We start from the raw sequence: 15,151 nt of genomic DNA, 5'->3' as shown, positions 1-15,151 counted from the left end.
CCCTAAAGCTTAACTCTTAAAATGGTGTGAAGATTAGATACAAACATGCATGAAAGGTCATGAGCACAGAGACTGGTGCATAGTAAGTGCTCACTAAATGTCAGCTATTATGATTATTATTATCATCGTTATTGTCATCATTATTCCTACCTGACCTTTAAGTACATTGTAAGGTATATTCTCACAACACCCTTCTGAGATAGGTGATATTGTTCCCATTTTGCAGATAAGAAAACTGAGGCTCAGAGCAGTAAAGCCACATTTTTCAACAGCCTCTGCCCTCGTCTTACACTTCCATTCCTGCCCACATATAGTGCATTCTCCTCACAGAATCAAGAGGGATCTTTTAAAAATGAAATCAGCTCTTACTTAGGAGAAGATACTTTCTGGGTAATGATGTTATGCGATAGTTTATAATCCACCATTTTTTTTTATGATTTAGGCGTCAGGAAAAATAAAGAGCAATGCTACTGTTGTGTAAGATGTTAATATCAAGAGGAAACTGAGTGAAAGGTATATGGGAACTCTTTGTACCATCTTCGCTACTTCTTGGCAAATCTAAAATTATTCCAAAATAAAAAGTTTATTTAAAAAAATGAAATCAATCATGTCACTCCTCTACCTAAAACCCTACAGTGACTTCCCATTAGACTTAGAATAAAATCTGAATGTCTTCTCATAGTCTGCAATACCCTGAGTGATCTGGCCTCTGCCCACACCCTCACCCCTCACACTATACTGCAGCCACTCTGGCCTTTTTCCATTTCTCCAACACTGGAAGATTGTTCCTGCCTCAGGGCCTTTGCACTTGCTGTTTCCTCTGTTGGGAATGCTCTTCCCTATGGAGTTCTTCCCATGACTTACTCTTTCTCATCCTTCAGATCTTGACTCAAATGTCAAATCTTCAGAGTCCCTCCCTATATGGTCACACGACCCTTTGTAATTCTCTCATAAAACACACAACTCTCTGAAATTATCCTCTTTGATTGGTTTTTCTTTACCCATCTCCTGCACTAGACAAGGGGCTCCATGAGGGCAGGGACTATATCTGGTTTATTCACCACTGTGTTCCCAGCTTCTCATACAGTGCCTAACACAGAGTAAGGCCTCAACGAACATTTGCCAAAGAGAATCCCAGGGTCTGCTGGTAATAGCACAGGAAGTTGAAATAAAGCTGTGGACTTTGTCAAAGAGCTTTCATGCATATTTTTTCCTGTGATTCCCTACTTTGTACAAAACCTCTGGAATATCCAGGGAGGTCTGAATTTGCTGACAAATCTCATCACCAACACTCCTTTCAATAATTTAACAATAATCCTAATGCTCATTAAATTGGGGGGAGTAAAGAGGAAGAGTTTATTCCCAACATTCTAGAACAGCGTTCCAAAACTGTTGGCTTAGTGCCAAATGTAACTAACAGATATGCTTTGTCTCAACCTGTGTTTTGAAAGAACTTGAGTTCATGAGCAACATTTTTTTTCAGCCTATTATTAAATTTTTAATTCATTTTTTCATTGTACATGTTTAGGAGGTAGTTTATTGTTTCAATACATGTATATATTATATAATGATCTAATCAGAATAGTTAGTATATCTATCACCTAACCATGTATCATTTCTTTGTGGTTATAACATTCAAGACCCTCTTTTCTAGCTGTCTTGAATGATGACCAACTTTTTAAAATCGAAACATTTCACATAAAAATATATACGACCAAGTGCTGAAAACTCAGAGTATCTGGTCACACTGCACCCAAGGTTCCCACAAGGCCCCCCAGTGGACTGGAGCTGAGAAGAGGCCGCCCCCACAGATGGGACACGGGCTCTGCAGTTCACCATAGTCCATACTGAGATAGCTGAATTCTTTCATGTCATTGGTCTAGTCCCTTTAGGCACTGAGATCCCCTCAAAGCCTAAGTATCTTTAGAGATACTATTGGTTTTCAAATATTTTATCCACAGCCCCTCTCTTCTCATCCTCAGCTCCCCACCATCTTCAGCAGCCCCCTAAGAAAGCTCTGTGGTTCCAGGGAAGACAGTTTGAAAAGTACATTTTAACCCACTCTCTTATTTTACAGATAGGTAAACTGAGGCCTAGAAAAGGGAAGGAACACTCCATCTATTAGGCCAGAATGCTTGTATATGCTGGTCCTTAGGGAAGCCACCAGTGTTGATAATGGCAGAAAAAAGGCCAATAGGAAATCAGTTCTTTATTTCACGAGCTGTTTGCTGGTTCCCAAAAACTGTTCAGGCCCACCCCTGTGAGCTATGCCACTCTCAGATGTGGAGCCAGCTAACTCAAGTTAGGCACATGCCAACAAAACTGGACTCTGGAGAGGAGTTGCCCAGCAAAGAATGGCTTGTGCACAGAAGCTCTCCCATGTCCCAGCTCAGTCTGAGGTCCTCCTCCAGCCCTCATATGTTGACAGAGGTTAACACACCTGCCATTTGGTGTATGGAAAAGTATGGCACTCTTTCATTTAGATCATTCCATTGGGTTCCACATTGATTATGTGCCCAGTGTGTGCCTGAGTTGTGGTAGCTGCTACGGATTCACTATGGGGATTTATTGAATATGAACAAGGGCTGTGGTATCAGACTGTCCTGAATTCCAGCCCTGGCTGTATAACTTACTAGCCCGTGTGGCCGTGAGCAAACAACCTAGCCTCTCCATGCCTCACTCTGTCATATGTAAAATGGGGTAATAGGAATAATAAATAATTCCTAGGATTGTCTTGGAGATTCGATGAGATAATTTTTTGGCACTTATTAAGAAAATGTATGTGGTATTTGGTTTTTTTGTTTGTTTTTTGTTTTTTCTCCACTGCACTTACCAGAAGTTGATAGTTTTATTTGCATCTTTGTTTATTGTTTGTCTGACTTACTAAATGACTGTCCATGACAGAAAGACCTTCTCTGTCTTGTGCACCCGTTTCCCCACCTAAAACAAAGCCTGGCAAAGAGTAGATGCTCTATAAATACTGGTCTGCTGAATGAATCACTGTCTTTCACATTCCTGCTCTAAATGCCGTTGCGTTGCGATATGTGCCCTATCCTGGAGGATCCCAAGGTCTCCTGAACTCCAGTGAGAACCATTCTGACCTCGATAGCCAGATGTTCACAGCAGTGCCGGGCACTGACTCCGAATGTCACCAACTGGACTCAATGCCTTGTGCTGAGAAACAGTACTCCTGTGACTTCTGGTGAACAGAGCTGTAGCACGGGAGTGAGCTGGTGACTGGGGAAAGTGGAGCAAGAGGCCGAGCCTTGAATCGCAACGGCCCCGCGCCAGCAGCGAGGGGACGCACCTGAGGAGGCACACATCAGGGTGCACGGACCCCGTGCCGCGCCGCTCGGGTCCTGGGAGCACATCGCTTCCGAAGATGGACGCCCGGGTGGCGCATCCGGGTGGATGCCCTCGATGGCATACGGGGATGGAATTCGTACATCCTACGTGCCTTGAGAAACAAAATGAAGTTCTCGGGGGAGGGAAAGGGTTTTGCAAATTGTAAAGCGCTGCAGGAAGAAAGAGATCAATGAAAAGGTCAGGAAAGAGCGCAGACGTGTTTGCTGAGTGTGGGCTACACTTTCAAACCCAGCTAAAGGTGAAGCGCAGCTCCCGGAGGTGGCACAGTTTGAGGACCCTCTGGAAAGGGAGGCTGGGAAGTCGGAGCGAAATGGATCAAAGTTTCTCGGGATGTCGGCAGAACCCGCGAGCCGCCCGCACAGCTCGCCTGCGTAAGCTCGCTGCTCTCTTCCGGCCCCGCCCCGACGCACGAAATCTGCAAATCCTTTTATCTGCTGCACGCGCTCGTTCAACTTTGCTCCGGCTAAAATCAGGGTAACCCTTCATGATTATATAACTTTCCGAGTTCAAGAAAGATAATCTAAAGATAGAGATGATGAAATCTCCTTTTGAGGATGCATTTTTTCCCCCAAATCTAAAGTTACAGAAGTGCACAAAAAATACAGGTAAACAAATACCCATATTCCCACCGCTCTCAATGAATAACTGTTAACATTTTGGCTTACGTGGGAAAGGGTTTTTTTCTTTCTAGATACCCAATAAACCTTTCTCTTCCGCCAAGTCCCAGCATATCTGAATCCAAAACAAGTCAACCTATTCGTTTTTATTATTCTCTCTCTCCAGCCCAGACTTAGTTTAAGAGGTGAATCCCAGGACCCCGGAAATCCCTCAGTGGGTTTCCACATGGTCAGGTCTTCAAACATCTGGTCCTAATGAACAGGATCCGGTAGAGAACTCAACCTTCGGAGCGTACTGAGCAGATCTTCTCCCTCAGCCCCAACTACCGCATGCAACTTTGCAACTCGCGCTCGGGCCGGGGGGCCTATTTGCTCGTCCCGTTTGGCGGAAGAATCCCGCGCGCGGACGCAATTACGCTCAACCGTCCCTCCAGTCCCGTGCTCTGACCCCGCCCCCTCCCGCGGCCTGGCCCCGCCCCTTCCCGAGCACTCTGTGGTCCATAAAGAAGTCCCGGCCTGCCGCTGCACTCCCCCGCGCGCATCCGTGCGCCGCCCGAGGTTGGCTAAGGAGTCGGCGGCCATTTTGTTCTTCTCGTGGTTCCAGTGGGGAGAGAAGGAGGAAGCAGGGAGTGGGGCGGTTGGGGGGGGGGGACCCGCAGCGGCTGCTGCCACTGCCGCCACCACCGCCTCTGCTCGTGGCGTGGGAAAGGAGGTGTGAGTCCCGGGCGCGAGCCGGCGGCGGCGCCGCTGCTGGAAGGTCGGCGGTGGGAAGGCGATGGCGGATATAGATAAACTCAACATCGACAGCATCATCCAACGGTTGCTGGAAGGTGAGGGGGGCAGTCGGAGGACTTTGGGGGTGGGAGGCGGGCCCGCGGCGACGGGCTGCCCTGGGGGCTCGAGGGAGGGGAGTTGGGAGGCCGTTTGATCTTGCATCGCCGCGGGGTTGAGCCGCGCGAGTTGGCCAGCGGGCGGGGGGCTGCAGCGGGCAGGAGGCCGGCCCGGGGTCCCGAATTTGGCGCCACCCGCGGATCCTTCTGGCTCTGCTCATTCATTGTACGAGGATACAGCCTTCTTCCTGGCCGTGAAATTTGAAAACTCCGCTCCCCACCCCCACGTTTCCCGCCCCTACCCACTTGCCCACGGCAAACCGGACCAGTCTTTGAAGGAGAGAAGGTTTGGGGCCCCAGTCCAACCTGCTGGACGGTGTGCACCGTACTTTTGTCCGCGAGATCGAGTTTCTGGTACTCATCTCTCTAGAAGCAGTTTGAGGGGGGATGAGTTCCACCGGATTTTGTTTTGTTTTCCTATCCTACTTGGCTTTATTTTTGCTTTTTGTGGTTTGGGGAACCCATTTGTTGTTACTTGGTGACGAACGTTCATATCTCAAGGGGATGTCAGACCCTGTCTCCTTCTACCCCCCCCATCCTTTTAAGTTGTCCTAATCTTGGAAAGGTCTCCGCGCTCTTTTCCTGAACGTGCATCTGAACATGAAGCCAGCCGATGACAGTATCGTTATCTTTCCGGAGTGCCAGGCTCTGTGTTAAGCGCTTTGTGTTCATGAAATTACTACTGTAATTATAATAGCTTCTAAAGTGTTCACTGTGTATCAGGCATTCTTTGAGCACTTAAATATAGATGTCGTTGAATTATCCCAACAACCTTGCGAGGTAGGTACTATCGTTTATTACTTTTTTACAGAAGAAATTTAAGAGCGGTGAAGTCATTTGACCGAGGTTACACAGTGACTGTCAGGTTTCAAACCCAGGTAGCGAGGAGCTAGAACAGGTTACATTCAACTGTCACCCTATGTAGGAAGGAAGGAACAAAGATGTCCAATGGTTAAGTAAAGGTTGAAATAAAGCATTAATTTTGGCTGACCTGAGATTTGTGAGGCGCCAGCCACTTGATTCATACTGATGTGGGACAGGTTTAGATTTTAAAGAGAGAAGCTGAATTGAGCTGCCCTCAAAATCAAAAGCACGTCTACTAATGCTAACATTTTAATCCAAGACTTTGGAAGAATTCAGTCAAATCCCTTTCTTGATTGGGCACTTGATAATGTCAATTTGGCTGAGTTTTAACTGCCTTTTGCTTTTGTACTGTCCTAAAATAATGTTAGAATAGAGAGGAAAAATAAATATTGTTGGAATATATATGCTGAGTGATAAAGTCGAGAGGATGAACAGGTGGACAGCTCTGGTGTTAGAATTTGCAGCTATTTTAAAGTAAGTCATTATAATGAAACTCCTGAAAATATTCTTTTTCTTAATCTGCATTTTTTTCCTTTTATATTTTCTTAAAAGAAAAACCCACTACATGTCATTCAGGATCCCTAAAGTGATCTCGAAATGGCATTTGTAGGTGCAAACCTTGTCATTCATTCAGTGCCTGGCATTTATACAAGAATCACACTTTTCATACTCATTAATACAGTTCTTTAATTTATGAGGTAGCAATCTGTCAGGAACCAATGAAAATAGTTTGCGGTTAAGAAAGGAACTTTTTTATTAAATTTTTCTTTTCTTTTCTTTTTTCTTTCTTTTTTTTTTTTTTGGTGGCTGGCAGGTAAGGGATCACACCCTAAACCTCGGTGTTGTCAGTACCATGCTCTAACCAACTGAGCCAACCAGCCTATCGTTCCAAATTTTTTAATTCTGCACATCTATTCAGAGATATGAGTGGCTAGACTAGAGTGGGCTTTATTTCTCTGAGAAAACAGGAAAAATTGAAATCTCTATTGATTTGAAACATTAGAATTTTAAGGTCAACTTTTAAGTCTTGTTAAGTTTTGGTTTGCTCATAACTGTCTCTGTATTCACTTAACAGATTTTGTTAATTTTAATCTTTAAAATTGTGCTAAGAAATTTGCCTGGTAAACTTAGCTCATCTAAAATGAGATCAGTCATTGTTAATAGTTCCTTTTTACATATTATGTTGCACTTCAAAGCCAGATTTTTTTTAATATTTCATTTTTCATTGAAATGAGTATAAAGTGGTCCATTTGTTTTTGTTTTTTTATGGTGGCTGGATGGTAAGGGGATCCAAACCCTTGACCTTGGTGTTATCGAGTATCATGTTTTAATGTCTCAGGAAATAGGTGTACAATATACTTAAATACCTTTTTTTCTCATGGGTGTTAAATTGGTACAGAAATAGTTGAAGATGATCCATTGATATGTATACGTCTGTGTTAGAGGATGTTGATAATAAATTTTATGCTTTTTGTATTGTCCCAAAAACCTTCCTCCTTAAAAATTTTAAGATTTAAATATGTCTGGAAATGGACAGACTATGTCACTTATGACCTTGTTGACTTTTTTTTTTTAATCTTAACTGCAGCTTTGCAGTTCTTTTCTTTAAACTCTGAGTAGTTTTTCCTAAGTGGAAGCATCACCTCCGCAACCCACCTTGGAAACTTTTACCCAAGGCTCTGCCTTGCTGATGATAAAACCTTAAAGTTGTTAGTCCTTGGTATAACAGATGTTAGTTATTTAAATGACTACACAGTAGAACTTAGGGGATTTAGAGAGAAAATAAACCAGCTGTTGGTTTGGTCTGATACTCTGTTGGGGAAAAGTGAGATTTGGGGCAGAGTTTTACTTTGTAAACAACCTAGTTCAAGGAGCAGGGATAGCTAGCATTTTTCTTGCGTATCAGATGGTTGTAACTTATTTCACATCCTGGTTTGCAAGAAGCATCTTTGCTCTCAAGAAGGCCATTGTCAAACTGCAAGACGGTACAGACTCTGCATAATTGCCTGACTTGCTTGACTGATTTACATATGACCTCTGCCCTGGCTCATTGAAAGTGTTTGTGAATTTAATCTTCTGATATGTAAGAGTTCTTCTGAAGATGGTGAGTGTTCAGATATTCCAAAATTCTAAAATTGATTAACCCATGTTCAGCTTTTTGGTATAAATGAAAACATGTTCATATTCTAGTGTTTTTAAAAGGCAGCCAGCCATCCCTGGTCCTAAAGATAACAAAGGACAAACGTAATGGTTAAAAAAAAAAAAAAAAGGAGTTCTTAAAATGCTGACCAAAGAAAACAAAAGTAATCTTTTCTCATGAACATCTGTAATTTCTTTTTTACACAGCAGATAATTTTAACAGGGACATTCGAGTTTTGTGTTTCTAATTCCCTAATTTATAAGAAGTCTGTGTTGTGAGCCTCTGCCCTTGCCTCTCCTTCCTGCCTGTCAGTTCTAAGCCCACATCCTCCTAGGCAAGACAGGAAAGCTCTATTGGAGACCGGTGCTCTGCATCTTGAGTGAGTTTTTTTTTTTTAAACTATAGCATCAAAAGGATTACTCTCCTGACGCCCTCAGTGCCCCCTTGCTTGTCAGTAGCCGGAGGCAGCATTGACTCTAACTATATCGTGTATGTCTTTCAGTTGTGCTTGGGGTCTTGTGCTGCACAGGAGCAGAGAGGCCTGTCCTCTCCTCCGAACTGGGGAAAGGGAGGTGGGCTGGGCCATGCATTAGTAGCCCAGCACTAGTCAGTGGTACATGTTGATGAGATTGCTTTATGTCTTTGAAACTGCATCCTGCTATTGACCCGTGACCTGTTGTTCTACAAAAATAATGTGCAGTCAGTCCACTTGACTAGGTGGGGATTACTGATCCTGAAGCAGGGAAATGATTGCTTTTATACACACTTAACCATTTCATTTAATTTACAATTAGGGCTAGTAATGGACCTTAAAGATTGGAATTTGAAGAGGATAATATTCTGGGTGTAAATTGTTTAGTAGATGAGGAAATTGGGAAGTCTCACCAAGAGGAATAAGGAAAAATTGCATTTCCTTGGAGCATATGGAATTCTGGGATGGATTTTTATGTTTTATGATCAGATTTCTGTATCCAAAGATGAAGAGATGATTTACTTATGGGTTTTTGATGATTTACCTGAAATCTCCAGTTTCTTCACTACTCTAGGGTTTACTAGCATCCCTTGTCTAGAGGGAACTGAGTGTCACTGATATTAAGGCTTATAGGAGATGGAAAACTCGTAAAAGATATAGTCTGCTCGGTAGTACTTTATCAAAATGTGTTGTTAGACTGTGAAAAGTTAAACATTTTTCAATGAACTGGCTTTACTCTAGGGGTAGAAAAATTCAAAAATCTTTATTGAGAGCAGTGGACAGTGTTTTGTAGCTACATCTTAACTATGTCTTGTGAAATTTGGTGTTACCTTTAAATGCCTGAAGTATGATACCAGCAGTTAGGAAAGTCAAGATGAGGGGAGAGGGTTGCGCAGCGTGGTATGGAAACAATTAAGATGGTCGGGAGTAGAAGTCTCCCTGCTGGTGACTGCAAAGAAACCAAAGAATTTTTGATAACGTTTCTGTGGTTTATATTTTTTGTAGAAAAGAACTTCATTGTTTGTGGGAAAGTTTAATGTTGCAGATATTTACTGTTTTTTGTTTTGGTTTGAGGTCTTATTTTCCTAAATCTGTCAAATATCATGAAGTTATTGATTCACTGAAATAAATGTGATGTGGCATATTCTTAAGATTATCACCTACTTCAATAGGATTATTTTAAAACAGCAAAATCTTTTGATTTATTTTTCTGCTGGTTGTACCTTTCTTAGTTTCTGAACTTCATTGTAATTCAACTGGGACTTTTTTGTGTATGCTGTTTCTTTAATATGACCTCCTTTCAACAGTCTTTATGTGGCAAGGAGAATACTTTTTTATTTCTCATTAATAATCTCACAGTACTTTAAATTTCTTCCATAGTTTACATCACTGTTTTGCTTGTTGCTGGGCTATCAGAAAAATTATTGTTGCTTGTGAGAAAAAGCTGGTGTTACAGATAATCACTAATTATATTCTTTTATAATTTCAAGTTTTCATCAGTTTATTTTTGATAAAATTGTGTGGAAGTTTTTATGATGTGCTCGTGTTAGTGATTTGCCAGATACTTAAATAAGTTTCTGCGGAACAGTCTTTGCTATTTACAGCCATAATGCATTTTTCTTTTTTTTTTTTTTTTTTTTGTCGTTTTTTCGTGACCGGCACTCAGCCAGTGAGTGCACCGGTCAGTCCTATATAGGATCCGAACCCGCGGCGGGAGGGTCGCCGCGCTCCCAGCGCAGCACTCTACCGAGTGCGCCACGGGCTCGGCCCCATAATGCATTTTTCTGAATCTCCCTTTCTAGTCAGACAAAGAAATGCTTTTACTCTAAAGTTGTATGTTTTAAGTCTAAGTTGGAATTTAAATGTATTGATCTCTAACCTATATATGTTCACAGTGCTTACTGATTTTTATTTCCATGCAATGCCTAGCACTTGTATGTCTGAGAAACATTCCATCTGGAGAATGGAATTCTTATTCATTGGAATATTTTGGATTCCACTGGTATTGAGTTGTTGAAGTAATTTTACGTTTACTGTTTGAACTTCTACTTAGGAAGGTGACATGAGGTGACAACTATTGAACTTCCTGCCTAGGGTCTCCTTTTTTGTGTAGATTTCTCCTGTGCACAAAGCACAGGGAGGGCTTTACACCTTAAGGTAAATATTGACTGATGTTTATGGAGCAGAGCTGCACTGTTTGTATTTTTCTTCATAACTAATAGTGATAAAATAGAGACATCCATGCCTTTGTTTTTTTAACAGTATTGAAGACATGCTTAAGGCGGACTTTTAGTCTTAGAATTTTTATAGCGGGATAGTTCTTCTAGTCACAGCATGTATAACAATCTGCAGTTACCTAGTTTGTCTAAATTTTCTGTTACCTCGACTACAATGTAACCTTCATGAGAAAAAGGACAAGGTTCTTGCCCATTCTGTTGCCAGGGTTATGTTGCCAGCATATAACACGACCTGGCACGCAGTAGGTGCTCAGCAACAATTTTGTTGAATGTTTGAAGCATTGTGAATAAGTATTGATAATCTTAACAAACAGGTTCCATAATATAGGGTATTTTTAGTTGGTTTTTGTTTGCTTTTTTTTACTGCTGGCCAGTACAGGGATCTGAACTCTCGTCCTTAAGCGTTAATAACACCACGCTTTAACTGAGTTAACTGGCCAGCCCAATAATTTAATTCTTAATGCTTCCTATTTGTAAGGGTACAATGTGATTTTACATCCTGCTGGGCAGTCTGCCCAAGTTTCTGGCTAACTTGTGGTGAAATCACTATTGATTGAGATTTTCTGGCCAATGAATGAGGGATCTTACCATCTTTCCACTGGGAATGTTTCTCTACTCTATGTGTGTGTGTTTAGAGAGAAAAATAAAATTATTGTGGTGGTTCTGGAAAAAACATTTTCTGTTTTTCAGTTGCTGTTGAATTACATATGTGTCTATTTCATATCTTCCCTCAAAAATTACCGTTACTGTGCTTTCCCCTTTTTATTGCTTCTTTTTTCATAACATTTTGATGAGAAAGATACTTTGTCAGTCTTTTAGTTCATTTACATATATTTGGGTCCAAAGTAGTGAAGTGATTTGCCAAAACTATAAAATTGATTCAGAAACTTGTGGCTCCAGACTGGCTCCTGTTCAGCCCTGTTTTTTATTTTCTTTTCATTGTGTGCTTCAAGAGTTTGTCCCTTCTCTCTTGCCATCCTTTCTTATTATTTTTTATTGGAAAAATATTACCACTTTCTGCTCAAAACGTGTTTCTTCAGAGAATTCAGGTTTCAATGGCCATTCAGGCTGAAGGATGGTTTCACCTAGGACAAAATTTCTCAAACTTGGACACAGCCTTTTTAGTTTGAATACAAAGACTCCAAAACCAATAAAATTTAAATTAGCAACATTGATTTAATCTGGTGGATTTTGTAGTTTTGTTAAAACTAAATCACTTAATATTGAGTTTAGTGGTAGAATGATGTAGATTTAAGTTCTGTATTTAGGCTAGCCCTGTGTTTAATTCAGAGGATGCCTGCTTTCATTAATATTTTGTACAAAACAAGGATTCAAGCACATTGAGGATAATCAGGCCCCATACTTACCCAGACTGCTAGCAAGTGGTTCTGCTGGATTGCCAGTTTCATGAAGGGGCCACTTCATAACTGGTAAAAAACTAAGGCCATTTAATCAGTATTTAATGACTGTCTAATCTGTTACAAGTGGAACCAAAACAGAACATTTCTTCATTTCTACTACTACCTATGTGCTGATAAATGGACTATTGCGAGGCCTTCCATTTTGATAGTAAAACTCAGTGCTCTGATGTGGGCACTTTGAGTATAGGATGCTCCGTGTTGTGCAGTGATTTCTTTCTATTATTGCTTATCTGTCAGATTACTGCAAAACTTTCTTTGTTACAGCACACACTGATATCCTTGGCCTTATACAAGCATGATTGTAAACACAGATGCAGGCGTAGAAATTACATGGCAAAATATGTACAATGAGCCTACAACTTTTTTGTGTGTGTGTGCTGGCTGGTATGGGGATCATGATCTAGGTGTTATAAGGCTGTGCTCTAACCAACTGAGGTAACTGGCGAGCTCAAAAATTTTTGAATTTTTTTTTCTTGGCGGCTGGCTGATATAGGGATCTGAACCCTTGACCTTGGTGCTACAAGGCTGCGCTCTAACCAGTGGAGCTAGCTGGCCAGCCGTGTAAACTTTTTTTTTTTTTTTTTTAAGATGACCAGTAAGGAGGGGATCTTAACCCTTGACTGGCCCCCTGTACATTTTTTTAATGAAATGAAAGCACCAGTTAAAATTTTTCATAGATAACTTGGGGACCTTTGAGGAGATATTACACATGGTCCTCTGAAAAACACTGACGGGGGAGGGTTCTTGAGCATTTCCAATCCCACATTTTAAAACAAGTAGTTCTTGTAACAAAGTTGGTAACATGACAATCTCTGAAATCTCCTGCTGTACAAATACTAATTCATTTATAAAGCTGAAGAGAAGACAGGAGGCAAAAAAAAAAAAAAAAGCTGTCCTAGTGGGTAGGCTGTAGGTGAAGAAGGCCAATTGCGTGGCTTAGCTGCAGAACTGAGGCCTGGACCTGTGTCCCACAAGGAGTTTGATTTCAGTCCGTAGTAAAAGGAAGACTTTCTAGCAATTATTATTCATACACAGATAGGATAACCCCTTGTTCAGAATACTATAAAGTCTTACTTGGTATAGAAGATGCAACTAAATCTCTGAAATCCTGTCTAAGATTTTAAGATTCTGATTCAGCATTGAAACCATGTTCCTTTTAAGTGTTCTGAAAATAAAGCCAGTCAGAAGGCTAGTTAAACCATGTTTTTGCCCCCACTTTAAAACTTGTATCTTTTCAGATATTTTAATGTTTATGTAAAATTGTGATTTGACTTCGTTGGACTAATTGTTTTCCCCCCCTACAGTGAGAGGGTCGAAACCCGGTAAGAATGTCCAGCTACAGGAGAATGAAATCAGAGGACTGTGCTTAAAGTCTCGTGAGATCTTTCTCAGTCAGCCTATCCTACTAGAACTTGAAGCACCACTGAAAATATGTGGTAAGTTATCTTTGGTTACATGATTGATTAGCTGAGTCAAAGATATGTAGATGACCTTGTATTAGATAGTAGAATTCTTTCCTGTTTATGAATAATCTAGAACTGCTTAAAATTAAGTAGTAGCTTTAGAATAAATACCTCTAATGGACTTAGAAGTGCTTCAGATTCTTGAAAAATTATTTTGCTAAATGAGTACAAACATTGCAGAAGAAAAAATGAAACTAAGAATGGAGAGCTAAGAAAAAGTCTGAACTACCTGAATGTATGATTATATTTAAGCTTAATGCAACATTGGTTATAACTGAAAATAGAACTTCCTTTATGCTGGTTTTATTCTTCTACTAATTTTCTACTTAACAGAAGCAGATAATCTGTGTTTTATCTCAGTGTACTATAAAAATGAAACTATTCATTTGGGTAATGATACATTCTTTAAGCATATTTGACATTAACAGAACTTGTATGCATGTTTTTGAAGTAAAATGTTCTTTGGTGTTATCTAGCAGGGAGAAGATGAAAGCCGAATGCATTGATGGGTGTAGTGGTATAGTGTGTGTGCTTTTGTTGTGACGGGTCCAAGGCTCTAGGAATGCAGCAGTTCTGCTGACATGGTACCCAGACATTGAGCTGTCTGAGGTCTAATGTTTATCAGCTGCCCTGAAAGGAAAACCATGTTACTTGGCAAGAAGGCATGCCTAGATATAATACTCCTTTCCACAAAATAAATTCTTAATTAGTTGAATTTTGTGTGAGGTTCTGGAAATATACATACATGTAAAAATTTTATTAAGTTGAATTGAATTAAATGTGATACAAGATTGGAAATTACTTAGTGTTAGCTGTCAAATTAAACTCTTCATTATTAGAGGTCAGTGTCATTGCTCAGTGGGTATTTAAGGAATGTCTTTCCAAAGCTTTGTTAGTGTATTGAGCTGTAAGTCTGGAAACGTTGTGTAACAAAATTCTTGCTTCTAGGTGATATCCATGGGCAATACTATGATTTGCTTCGACTTTTTGAGTACGGTGGTTTCCCACCAGAAAGCAACTACTTGTTTCTTGGGGACTACGTGGACAGGGGGAAGCAGTCATTAGAGACTATCTGCCTCTTACTGGCCTACAAAATCAAATATCCTGAGAATTTTTTTCTTCTCAGAGGGAACCATGAATGTGCCAGCATCAATAGGATTTACGGATTTTATGATGAATGTAAGTACTATCTACATCTAAAGAAGAGTTATATAAATTAAGATACTTTGTCATAAACTGAACTATCACATACTTCTGTTGTTAGGATATGTGAGAGTTTAGATGCAGTGTTATAATCACTCATGTTTTCTATTTCATTAACTTGCTTATCTTGGCGTAGAAAAATAACACTGCCACTGTAATATAATAATGTCCTGATTCTTTTATGATGTGATGATCAGATTAGGAAGTGATGATGGCTGTAGTGGGTTTTTTAAGATAATTGTTGTGAGTATGCACCAGATAACTTAATTCTCAGTACAGCTCTAAGAACCTGTCTAAATAGTTTTGTTTTTAACAACTTTAGTGAGATATAATTTCATTTCATAAAATTCATCTGATTAAAGTGTACAATTCAATGATTTGTAATAAATTTATAGTTGTACAACCATTACCACAGCCCCAGGCAACCACAGATCTTTCTGTCTCTATAGATTTGCCTTTTCTAGAGATTATTTCATGT

At 40.4% G+C, this 15,151-nt stretch overlaps 1 protein-coding gene across 2 annotated transcripts in view; it reads left to right on the top strand.

Annotated features, from left to right (window-relative positions):
• The first annotated feature begins 4,592 nt into the window (after positions 1-4,592).
• Positions 4,593-15,151, top strand: part of PPP1CC (protein phosphatase 1 catalytic subunit gamma) — a 28,633-nt gene continuing 18,074 nt past the window's right edge. For both annotated transcript variants that reach the window (XM_063086534.1, XM_063086533.1), the window contains exons 1-3: positions 4,593-4,813; positions 13,312-13,443; positions 14,419-14,649. In XM_063086534.1, the coding sequence (XP_062942604.1) occupies positions 4,759-4,813; positions 13,312-13,443; positions 14,419-14,649 (418 nt within the window). In that variant the 5' untranslated portion in view covers positions 4,593-4,758. The remainder of the gene's footprint in view (positions 4,814-13,311; positions 13,444-14,418; positions 14,650-15,151) is intronic.

The sequence above is a fragment of the Cynocephalus volans genome, chromosome 2 (genome assembly GCF_027409185.1).
Source record: "Cynocephalus volans isolate mCynVol1 chromosome 2, mCynVol1.pri, whole genome shotgun sequence".
NCBI classification, from domain to species: domain Eukaryota; kingdom Metazoa; phylum Chordata; class Mammalia; order Dermoptera; family Cynocephalidae; genus Cynocephalus; species Cynocephalus volans.
The sequence above is the reverse complement of the archived record's forward strand: the minus strand, read 5'-3'. Positions and strand labels throughout refer to the sequence as shown.